This window comes from Alosa alosa, chromosome 10, assembly GCF_017589495.1.
Source record: "Alosa alosa isolate M-15738 ecotype Scorff River chromosome 10, AALO_Geno_1.1, whole genome shotgun sequence".
Classification (NCBI taxonomy): Eukaryota; Metazoa; Chordata; class Actinopteri; order Clupeiformes; family Clupeidae; genus Alosa; species Alosa alosa.
In genome coordinates this window covers 31,544,897-31,557,396 of record NC_063198.1, presented here as the reverse complement: position 1 = coordinate 31,557,396, position 12,500 = coordinate 31,544,897, and the positions used below count along the sequence as shown (strand labels likewise).

General features: G+C 45.3%; 1 protein-coding gene across 1 annotated transcript in view; it reads right to left on the bottom strand.

The window, feature by feature from the left end:
- The window catches only part of cadpsa (Ca2+-dependent activator protein for secretion a), a 136,570-nt gene that overhangs the window by 9,703 nt on the left and 114,367 nt on the right, over positions 1-12,500 (bottom strand). The window contains exons 23-27 of the mRNA XM_048255721.1: positions 11,719-11,866; positions 9,716-9,790; positions 9,138-9,221; positions 8,480-8,512; positions 6,114-6,221 (exon numbers count right to left, since the gene is read on the bottom strand). Coding sequence (XP_048111678.1) covers positions 6,114-6,221; positions 8,480-8,512; positions 9,138-9,221; positions 9,716-9,790; positions 11,719-11,866 — 448 coding nt within the window. The remainder of the gene's footprint in view (positions 1-6,113; positions 6,222-8,479; positions 8,513-9,137; positions 9,222-9,715; positions 9,791-11,718; positions 11,867-12,500) is intronic.

The window sequence follows — 12,500 nt, the reverse complement described above, 5'->3', positions numbered from 1 at the left end:
CTTTTGTCCGACAAGTTAATCAAGCAAATGCCACCATACCGCCCTTTACATTACACAACCAGAGACACAGACAGAGAGAGAGAGAGGGAGGAGAGAGAGAGAGAGAGAGAGAGGGAGGAGAGAGGGAGGAATGGGAGACAAGAGAAAAAATGTGGGGTTACATCACCCACAAGAAAACAAGGTCACAAACGTCCAATAAGGGTAATATTTATTCAGATTCAATATCCTCTGAATATACATATGTCGTCTGGTAAAATGGCCCCCTTTATGCCAGCTCTGCCGTCTCCATTAACCTCTGCAGTGAAGGACCCGCCGCAGGGTCTTTCACATCTCTCGGCCGGCCAAAATGAGAGAGGGGTGAACAAAAAAGAGAAAAAGGAAAGAAAAGAATCCTCTCAGCCAGTAATTATGGAGAAACTAAGCTGCTTACAAGTGCCAAGGCTTCATCAGGAAGGAAGCGAAACCCCTTTAGCGTGTTTTGAACAGCAACAGTGTGCATCTACCTGTTCCTTAGTCTTTTGTTCAGTCTGACCCACTAGCTTTTCCATTACTCATCCAAAGCTCTTTTTCTCTCAATTGGTTTATTTCAAACTAAAGAGATTTGGAAGCGGCATGAAAAACAATAAGAGGACATCGAGTCTCCGTGTTGGATTTATGCAGATGATGATGTAAAAAAACAACACATTTCACTGTTGTTGTTGTTTTTTTTCATATGCCTTGTGCTAGGAAACAACAAAAAAATATTTATTTTTCAAGGTCAAAATTATTGGAGGTGTCAAGAATGTCAGGAATGCTATGTATTTAAATGTATGTGATTTATTTTCATTGCACCATTTTATGGCTCTCGAAAAAAATCCTATTTTCCTAATTCCTATAGTTACAATTAATTTGTAATAAGATAAATTGCAGTACTCCTAATATGTCAATGGATAGGCCATTTTGCCTTTTGTATTTTCAGCACTGAATTTGTACAGGCATCAAGAGGGTCATGCTTCTCTTTTGAGAGACTGTCCTTTGAAAAAAGTCGTTGGCGAGGGTAAGACACAGGACAAAATAACCAGGAGCTAAACCAGAAGGGCAAAGCAATCCGAAAAGATTTGTCCTTCGTGTCCCTCAAAGGCAAAGCTACTTGCAGCCAGGTTAGGAGCTTTTTTGATTTGAAATGAACAGTCAGGCTCACAGAGAGAGAAAAAAGATTGATAGAGAGTGAGAGGGAGAGAGAGAGAGAGAGAGAGAGTGCTTCTGTATTTTATTTCTCTATTCCCCACCAGCCACTGTAGCCAGTGATGTTTATACAACTCTACAAGTCTTCCAGATCAGCAGGACCTTTCCACTTATTTTCTCAAAAACGTGCAACACAAAAATTCTTAACAACTGCACTGAATCAATCCTATGTAAGTGCTGTCCTTTCATTTTTTTTCTTTTTCTTTGAGTAAACCCATAAAAAGCGTCTATGATGCCATGCTGAAGAGAAGAGAATGTTCCGGAAAGGCACAATCGACTGACCCTTTCTGTGGGCGAGTGTGTGAGCAGAGGGCAGGTTTGCGGGCGCTGGAAAGAGCATGCAGTGATGCCCAGGCTGCTCGCTACTGATCTCCGGGTCACTGGCTCAGAGAGTGTTAACTTTGCGTCGCCGTCTTAAAAGTTGATTAAACTGTTCACTTGGGTCAGCGGTTCATGAACTGAGCCTGTGAAGTGGTAAAGAGTCCCAGACAGTGAAGTGGTATTACAGGTCATTGGAATAAGCAGTCGCAAGCCGCTACGACAGTGGCTCAGTAGCAGCAGCAGCAGCAGCAGCAGTAGCAGCAATCATGTCTCCGTCCCCCCCCTAAGCCCCCACCCTTCTTCTCATCACACACCCCTCCTTCGTGAGCTGTGAACCAGTTTGCTGTACTTGCTGATTAAAGAGTTTTAACGTCGTCATAAAGTGCAATCTCGCCCAATCTGATAACTGCCAAGGTCAACGGAAACGCTACGAATCAATCAATGAGGAGAGGCTCTAATCCCCTGCGAGGCAGATTAAGTGTATAATTGACCCGTGTAATCCGCGTATCTGTGGCCGACTGGGGTCCGAGGCTGGCACAGCGCCCTGCGCAGACGGCTCGACCGCGGCGCGGACAGTGTATCACTGCTGCCCCGTGGTCAGCTCGGAGATAAAGAGATGGCTTTTTTTAATCAATGATCTGTGCACTGGGGTCCGAGTTAAGCAGATGAGCCTGGGCCAGTACGTTAAGCACAGCTGTTTTAATCTGTATTCCCTCAGCTGTTCTTTCAAGGACTAGCAGGAGGAAGGCAACATGGAGAAATTAATTTTTCCCCCCCCCACCCTTAAACCAAACCCTGGCCTATCCTCACCCTCTGCTACATCACCCCCTCCCCCAACACACACACACACACACACACTCTCTCTGCCTGCCCGTACTTAACTCACTCAGTGGTCTGAGAGTTCCATCTGTGCCACCACACAATTTGGTGCCTCTTAGGCGGCGCTCTCAAAAACTGGTCCTGTGTAAAAGCCACGGCCCCAAAAGCCATCTGTGTCCAGGAAAGCTGCAGGGTCAGCATGGCTCAGTAGAAGAACAGCCACACACAGTCCCAGGCACATCCACTGCTGTGTGTGTGTGTGCGTGTGTGTGTGTTCACAGGCACATCCACTGATGGCGCGCATGGTTTAGTATGAGAACAGCCACACACAGTCACAAGCACATCTACTGCTTGAGCCTACTGCAAAAAAGTTAAAATATGATAGTATAAAAACACCTTGCAGTTCAGTGGTTATATTATGTATTAGCAAACAAAATGCAGTAATATCACTTACAAAGTGAAATATATTTTTGCACATACTCAAACTACCACAATTAATTTCTTTAGAACACAGCAGTACACACATTGTTCATTTTCTATTTCTAAAATGAGACTGCTTCAAGGGATTCTTGATTTTGCGTGGTAATGCTATTGTTTGTCCATTGTGGTATCATTCACACGGCTATGGCATTGTTTTTTCGACTCCATATGGCTGAGTTCAGCATTATGAAATGAATTTATGAGAGCAGACTACAGACATATTTAAAATGAGTGTGAGCCACATGCATATAATCTTCTTATTGTGCTTAATATGCCATCTCTTGGCTGTGAGAAATCCATGTTTTGAACCCAATTAACCCCAATGGACGCAAACCGTGCGTACTTCAAAACCTCGACCAGCCCCGAACAGACACACAATTATAGGCGAGCCCGAGCGCCATTCAACAGACAGCAGATTAGCACACCACACTTGGGGGAGAGAGGAAAGTCAAAGGGCCATCCCACATCCTAAAATCCCGCCGGCCGCTGCCTTTGTTCAGCCTGAACGCCCTTCAGGGACATGAATGGAAAACGGGAGTCTGGACAGAGAAATGAAGATGCACCAATTGAGTAAACCAACTCATGTTCGCACATGCTGCACAAATGTCCTCAAATCAGGCTGTTCTCAAGGGACACGCCCCCCAACTCGTCTGATTCAGTGGCCATTAATGACAAATAAAGTGTGACCAAAATAAGCATGCTGGTGAGACACGGGGACATTTGTGTAGCGTGAGGCACCTCTCCAAATCATGTCCTACGGATGAACTGTTTGCTTGCCACCATGACACAGGATCCCTGCAAAAAGGTAACACTCCAATGATACTTCTCTCCATAACCTTGGACATTTTTAACAGTGCTTTTACACTGTACAACATCTTTTCTCTATATGCGTCTTCAAAGTGCACATACGAGAATGGAATTGGATAATTTCTCAGATAGGACATTTTTGTTGACATTTGTACCTAAATCAACCATCAGGCTATGGCCTGGTTAGTTGCCTAATAATAACCATGGGGCATGTTGTTTGTTTTGACCTGATATTTCCTTCTTTGCCATGTGTTTTTTAAGATCCTTTAAAGCAGACCTATGTGTCTGGCTTCAAAACAACAGTACATGGTATGATTGGCAGTGGAGGATGGAGTAATCCTTTCAAATAAAATAATCACAAGAAAACTAATAAATAATACATATTCAAATAATAATAATAATAAATGCGTACTGATGAGATCTCGCCAGTGACAAGGCCAGATTGGATATCATTTCAACAGATTCTTTTTTTCTCTCTCTCTTGCAGGGGTTGTTTTGAAGGATTTACTTCTGTGCCTCTGACAGTTAGCTCGCCTGTCCCCTTGACACAGTTAAGGGTGTGCTGTGAATGTGTGGCTATACATCTGTGTGTGTGTGTGTGTGTGTGTGTGTCGGGGGAAGAGAGTGTTGGGAACGATGGTAGGGAAGGTGGGGGCTTCAAGGTACAATGTAAGAGCTGTGAGTGTGTGTGTGTGTTGTGTGTGTGTGTGTGTGGGTGTGTTGTGTGTATGTGTGTGTGTGTATGTATGTGTGCGTGTGTGCGTGTTGTGTGTGTGTGTGTGTGTTGTATGTGTGTGTGTGCTTGTGTGTCTGTGTGCGTGTGCGTGTGCGTGTGCGTGTGTGTGTGTTCTGAGTGTGTGCGTCTGAGTGTGTGCGTGTGTGTGTGTGTGTGGGTGGGTGGGCAGGAGGGAGCAGGATGCCTGAGTGAGCACGCATGGAGCAAATCTCTGAGGAGGAGGGTCATGCTTGTAGATGTACACAGGAAGATTATTTGACTCGGAATCATGCCACTTGACATAATGTGATAAAACAACTCGACAGGAGAGATAAGTTCCACTTTAATCAGGCGAGAGTGAAGGAGGACCATGTGAGAGAGGAAACAGAGAGAGGGAGAGAGAGAGAGAGAGAGAGAGAGAGAAAGACAGGAGAGGATAAATAACTGAAGGGTGGGATAAAATGATGCTTGTTGTTTGGCACTGGGTAAACAAAGGCAGATGCACAAAAACAAAACAAAACAACAAAAAGCTGAAGATGAAGCATGAAGCTTGTTCAGATGGAACAAAGCAAGTGGGGGAGGGGGGGGGGGGGGGGAGGGGGGGGGGAGGGGGGTGACAAACAAGTAGCTAAAGATCTCTTTTTGCCAGACATTCCAAACGACAAGTAGAGAGCGACAGAGGAGTCGGAGGAGAGAGAAACAAGCTCTCGCCCCTTTTCCCGAAAAAAACACAATGGCGATTCAGACACGTTCAGGCAGCATAGACACAGCGGGTCAGAAAGGAAGCCACAGTCAAGACACAAATACACTCCATCGCCGGCACAGCCACGACAAACCGCTGGCGCAAAGCGCACAGACCTCGCTCAAAACATAGCAAACAGTTGGCTTGACATGCATCACAAAGGATTATAACCCTGATGACTCTGGTCATCACTTAAGACAGTGTTCTCTCTCTCTCTCTCTCTCTCTCCTCTCTCTCTCTTTCCCCCTCCCTCCCTTCCTCATTCTTTTGCTTTAAGTTTGCATGACAATAAGCCTCACGTCTGAAGAGTACCCCTCCATTTATATCCACTAAGCAGAAGATTTACTTAAGAAATGGGGCAGTTCCCGGTTAAATGAGGTCTTGGTTCGAATGTCTCTTCTGATTCCTTTACATGCTACTTTACTACATAAAACATGACATTTGGATAATTACATAATCAAATCAAAACTATGACAGGTAACACTATTTGTGTTATCCATCTCTTGGATGTCATGTCTGTGTGTGTGTATTGGTGTGTGTGTGTACTTTGACTTTCTGTAAACTAGAGCGTTGCTTACTTTGTGGGATGATTGAGTCCACTGCCTAAGCCCTGTGAATTGACCCTTTGTGTGAGAGAACACCGCTCAAGATAATCCCCCTCCAGGTCTCCGCACATATTGGTCACAAAGGAGGCCAGCGGGAGACAAAGGTGGCCGCTACTCGCGGCCCAAACCACTGCACGCTTTTGTACACTAGAGCTGGAAAACAGGAGCTTAGCAACTAACAAGTAAAGAGGGGGAGTAAAGAGACAGATAGACAGAGTGATAGTCAAAGAGAGAGAGAGAGAGAGAGAATCAGAGGAATTTTAGTCAGAAAAGAAGACACAGCTGCAGCTCGTGCAGAAGCCTCAAAATGTGACTTATCCCTCTCATCAGGTTGTGATGTCCCATTTTAGAGGGTCTCCTCTAGTGCTTGGGAGGAGCTGGCATTCATTCGTTTACTTACATCAAATAACCTTTCTATATACATCTCCTCATTGACCTTATCCCGCAGCATGTCCTGGGAGTGCCGGACGAAGGTCACGTAGCTGTCGGCCACGTCCATCCCCGGCTTCTGGAAGACAGAGCAGACAGGGACACAGACACAGGTGAGAGGGAGGACCAGACAGACAGAAGAAGGACAGAGAAAGGGACAGTTTGAACGGAGGATAGGAATAGAGCAGTACTGCAGAACTGGATAGTATCTCTCTCTCTTTCCACAGTAAACATATAAAACAGTATCTCTCTCTCTTTTCACAATAAACGTATCAAACATTCATTAATCCAGAGCCCTAAACTCTTATATTTAGATTTGCACATATTTATTGTGTGGCTTGGCAATATTAACAGGGTTTGTTCACACACACACACACACACACACACACACACACACACACACACACACACACACACACACACACACACACACACATATATATATATATATATATATATATATATATATATATATATATATATATATATATATGTATATATATATGTATATATATATATATATATATATATATATATATTTTTTTATTTTTTTTTTTTTAAGAATTATTATATTATACCAGAAGGATATAAGGCCGTTTACAACTATGGTAAACCACAAGATGCATTCCTACATACTGTGTCAAATGATAATTCTAAATGCATGCATAACTGATCGGGACTTGGTGATTAATTACACCCTCAGGCTTCATTAAAAGTGTTAACATGGAAGTGTACCATCAGTCGCTCTGTCATCTGGCGTCTGATTTTTTTCCTGCTCTAAATTCATCACCTGTTGTGACACAGCGAGGTACAATTTGTGTTCACATTGTCTGTTGCAGGCAGAAGTCAATTATCAAATTATGACATTGTTTTATGGAACTGTCACAACTGGCGGCAGCACACTATTGGGTATACACTGTTGTGTTGTTTGGGGGTGTTTTGGGGGGGGGCATGGGGGAGGGGGGGTTACTTTATTAGCTGTGCGGTTCATTCTCTAGAGGTGTTTCATTTGCAGAGGCACACACTCAAGACCTGCAGATGTCCATTTCAGAGAGGGCTCTCCAAAGCCTCTGTATTGGCAAAACACAATGTGTCAGACCCAGCGCTAGTGAAGTGAACAGAGTAGTCCAAACTAAATTAACAAGCCCAGTGGAAATGTACTGGAAGACAGCGGCATCTGATACTGACAGATATTCACACAAGATGATGCAGTGGCAAATGAAAAGCTTGTCTAACATTTTTAAAAGGCGATCCATCACTCAACAGAGGAGGAGGTCAGGTCATCAGAATTGGTAATTGTCAGTCGCTGCAAATTGAACTTGCTCCACACGTCTCCAGGGCGTTTTCGAAAGGGTGCAAATTAGCAAGTTCCTGCGACATAATTTGATTTTGTGCGATTCTCCAAATAATTACCCCAGACACAATGTGTACTCCTTCAAATAATTACCCCAGACACAATGCCTACTTCTTCAGGCTTCTGAGCCATGATAAACAAAGCAGGGCACTAAGCATGTGGACTTTGCTGACAATCACCGGGAGATGCATGTACACATGTGACTCATTCATCAGGCCAAAGCATTGGCAGTTAAATGAGATTCTCTGAAGTGATTCTGGAGGAGAGTGCGTGAACATAGCGTTAGCGTTAGCATAGCCAGGCCTCACCGCGGGGCTAAAACTCTCTGAAGTGATTCTGGAGGAGAGCGCGTGAACATAGCGTTAGCGTAGCCAGGCCTCACTGCGGGGCTAAGACTCTCTGAAGTGATTCTGGAGGAGAGCGTGTGAACATAGTGTTAACGTTAGCGTAGCCAGGCCTCACCGTGGGGCTTTCTGCACATATCCTTATGAATGGCCATTTGTGGGTAAAGACAGAGCGCATGGCCAAACGCCATCTGCACAGACTCGTTCCCTTTCAGAAACTAGCCTGTCGTGAGTGCTTCTGGAGCGTGAAGTGCCACCTGCCACAGACTGTATATGTACGTCATATCACAGGGATGCCACAGCTAAGCAGTCTGAGAGGCCTACACAAACTGAATTACGAGAGGCATGCTTGTGTATTTGTGCGTTGATGTGTTGATGTGTTGATGCGTACTTCCACGTATGGTTGTCCTGGGAATGTCTTAATGTACAACAGTATGTAAACCATATTGTGCTGCCTTATGGATGACGTGCTATAGAAAGTTTGACTTTACTTGACACTGAGCCAACTACTGAATTAGAATAAAGAAAACACTTCACACAAATAGACACACATTTAAAAACTCACAAAGACACACATGACACATACAAGCGCACAGAGCGGGAGGAACAAACATGAATAATAAGTATGTTGTCACTTACAGGCACATCCACATATTTTGAGGCTGCTTTCACCTTTAAGTTGGAAAGAAATTAGAAAAAAGGTGAGGTGTTTGCTTTTTTTTTTATCAAGATTGTTTTTGAACATTGTCACCCCTGCTAGTAAGGCACCTACTATGACTACAAAAGGCAGAGGCGGAGTCGTGCGTGTCAAAGCCTCTTTGTGAGAGACTCGTGTGAAAGCAATGCCACCCAACGTCAACAGCGGTTGAACTGACATTAAAATATATCTCCAGCGCAGCTCTCTACGCCTCTGGGTGAAGTGTGGCAGTGTTTGGCACAGACAAGAGACTGCGGTGCACAGACACTGTGTGAGGCATGAGCAGGGTGAGAGAATCACAAGCCAAACGCACCCAGCTCTGCTGAGATGCTCAGTGCAAACCTGCCCTTTCTTTGTGTGTGCAGAGAGAAACAACAATAGAAAGGCAAAACAAACTAATGTTCCAAAAATTTCAAAAATTACAAATAATAAAAAATAAAATAGCTGGAACTGATGGACAAAAGGGTCGTTTACACCAAGAACAATAACTATAAAGATTACTGTAACGGTAAAAGTGCCCACACTGACCAACGATAAGGAAAGTCTCTCTTCGTGTTGATGAAAGTGATATAATTTGATGGATTCTGAAGAGACTCTTACTGTGAAAGACAGGAAGGATGAGAAGAGTGTTCCCTCGTCGTAGCGGGACAACTTGGCCAGGACACTCTCGAGAATGACCACAAACTGCAGGACGGAATGAGAAGAGAAGAGAAGAGCAGAAAAGAGAAGACAAGAGAAGAGAGGAGAGCAGAACCAAAATGGCTGGTTATGCATTTTATGGAACTGTCACAACTGACGGCAGCGAGCTATTGGGTGTGCACTGTATGAGAAGAGAAGAGAGGAGAGGAGAGGAGAGGAGAGAGGAGAGGAGAGGAGAGGAGGAGAGGAGAGGAGAGGAGAGAAGAAGAGAAGAGGAGAGAGGAGAGGAGAGGAGAGGAGAGGGGAGAGGAGAAGAGAGGAGAGAGAGGAGAGGAGAGGAGAGGAGGGGAGAGGAGAGGAGAGGAGAGCCAAAATGGCTGGTTACGTGTGGCCCTTATCTTCTCTCCAGTGTCTCGCGCGCTGTGTGTGTGTGTGTGTGTGTGTGTGTGTGTGTGTGTGTGTGTGTGTGTGTGTGTGTGTGTGAACACAGAGGCCCAGCGGCACACAGGAGCAGCCCTGAGGGGAAAATGAAAGGGTACCTTTGCAACCAGCAGGGTGATCATCTCCTTCACCGTCTCCTCAATGAGATTGTCGATTTGAGAGTGGTACTGCCGCTGAAAAGAGGGGAAAGCGTGTCAGACCCCACACAGGAAACCCCAGAGGCTTCACTTCAGGCCCCTGGGCTCTGTGGAAGATTTGTTATTATTCTAACATGGCAGTATGCGACAGTGAAGTGTGTGTGCGTGTGTGTGTGTCTGTGTGTGTGTGTGTGTGTGTGTGTGTCTGTAATCCTTTGTCTTTTATAATTCGCTGGTGGAGTGGTTTCTGGGCAATTAACTTTGCCAGATAATTATTACCTGGCTCTAGATCCTACGGATATGAGAGCTCGCACTTCCTAGCCACGAATAGTCAGAGTTACAGTATGTATCACATATGGTAATGGAATCAAAACAATTTAGAGCAACAGGAGGGAGGGGAGAACTGTGACAGTTGCTAATTGTACATCGGGGACCTTGGGGTGAGAATTCAATTGAATAGTGAGCTACACTTACCCAGTCTCTAACAAACTTTGAGAAAGATTGAGAAAAAAAGAAAGGGAGCGGAAGAGCAGACATACGATGTGACTGGAATAGCAAGTGAAAAACATAAACAGCAAACAGCCGTTAAAGCACATGCACAATCAGGCAAAATGTTGTCAAACAACAGAAATAATAACAATTTAACAATAAAGCAAACAATATAACATTTTGTATTAAATATAAAATATACAAAATATAAAATAAAGACAATACAATAGAAACTAAACGTATACCTCTTTTTAAATTATTTTACCTTGTGTTTTATGTTTTCTTTTTATTATGATCTTTACCTTTTGAACTATTCTTTGACTATATTGCCCTTCTATGCTTTTATTTGTTATTATTATTTGGTTTTGTTTATGTAAAGCACATTGAATGACCTCTGTGTATGAAATGCGCTATATAAGTAAACTTGACTTGACTTGAGGTTTTTAATATGCATATTGTAAAAATATACATACCGTTTTTTATTATTAATATCCTAAATGTACTGTATATAATTTAAACCTTTGTGTTTGTATATATTCTGCAATATGCCAATGCAATATAGAAAAATTTAAATCATAAAAAATATATAGTGCAAACAGACACTAAAGTCTAAAATAGATTTTCCCAATTGGTGGTGGTGTGGGTGGTGGTGGTGTGAGTGGTGTGGGTGGTGGTGTGGGTGGTGTGGGTTAGGTGGTGTGGGTGGTGTGGGTGGTGGAGGTGTGGGTTAGGTGGTGTGGGTTAGGTGGTGTGGGTGGTGTGGGTGGTGGTGTCGGTTAGGTGGTGGTGTGGGTGGTGGTGGTGTGGGTTAGGTGGTGTGGGTGGTGGTGGTGTGGGTTAGGTGGTGTGGGTGGTGGTGGTGGTGGTGTGGGTGGTGTGGGTTAGGTGGTGTGGGTGGTGGTGGTGGTGGTGTGGGTTAGGTGGTGTGGGTGGTGGTGGTGGTGGGGTTAGGTGGTGTGGGTTAGGTGGTGTGGGTGGTGTGGGTTAGGTGGTGTGGGTGGTGGTGGTGGTGGTGTGGGTTAGGTGGTGTGGGTGGTGGTGGTGTGGGTTAGTTGGTGTGGGTGGTGGTGGTGGTGGTGTGGGTGATGTGGGTTAGGTAGTGTGGGTGGTGGTGGTGGTGTGGGTGGTGTGGGTTAGGTGGTGTGGGTGGTGGTGTGGGTGGTGGTGGTGGTGTGGGTGGTGTGGGTTAGGTAGTGTGGGTGGTGGTGGTGTGGGTGGTGTGGGTTAGGTGGTGTGGGTTAGGTGGTGTGGGTGGTGGTGGTGTTGGGTTAGGTGGTGTGGGTGGTGGTGGTGTGGGTTAGGTGGTGTGGGTTAGGTGGTGTGGGTGGTGGTGGTGTGGGTTAGGTGGTGTGGGTGGTGGTGGTGGTGGTGTGGGTTAGGTGGTGTGGGTGGTGGTGGTGTGGGTGGTGGTGGTGGTGGTGCCTGGGAGGCAGAGAGAGGGACGAGAGAGAGGCGGCTAGATGCTCTTCACATACCTCCTGGCCCAGCTCCATGGCGCACAGCTTGGCCGACTGGGCCCTGGCGTCCACCATCACGTTGAACATGGTGCATATTGACTGCGGCACGCGGAAATCTGTTGTCCGGCTGCTTCTCTGGAGCTTCGCCTCGAAGGCGGCCCGCGTTCTGTAAACAAGCGCGCCAAGGCAAAGTGAGCCACTGTGCGCACCAAGCTGCTTTTGTGCTGTCTGTGTATGTATGGACGTGTGTGTGTGTATATGAGCTGTGTGTGTGTGTGTGTGTGTGTGTGTGTGTGTGTGTGTGCATGTGTGTGTGTGTGTGTGTGTGTGTGTGTCTATTTGTGCATTCATTTGTGTTTTGTGAAAATGCTTGCCAACTATTGCTGCTAACAAAGCCTGTTTTGTTTCCACACAGCATTTTAAAGACAGCCTGTACTGTGGCACAGATGATCGCTGGCCTTTTGGATGCGTGGAGCAGCTCTCTGCTAGCACATGCTCGCTCCCATGCAGGGTTCCCAAGAAACAAGTCTTGCAATATTCACTGATCCCAACTGTGCTTTTAAAGGAGAATTCCGGTGTGATATTGACCTAAAGTGTGTTGAAACATGATACCGAGTGTGAACGTATGTCTCATAGCTCATCTCGGCTTGTCCGCTGCACTCCGAAATCTGGCGCTAGTTAGCCGATGCTACCAACAGCTTTTTCAATGGGGGTGCCTCGGGCTTTAACACAAGTGATTTCACTAATCAGCTGATCTGCCTGGCTGAAGAGTTGTGCTATGTAGAATCAGCTAGTGCAGT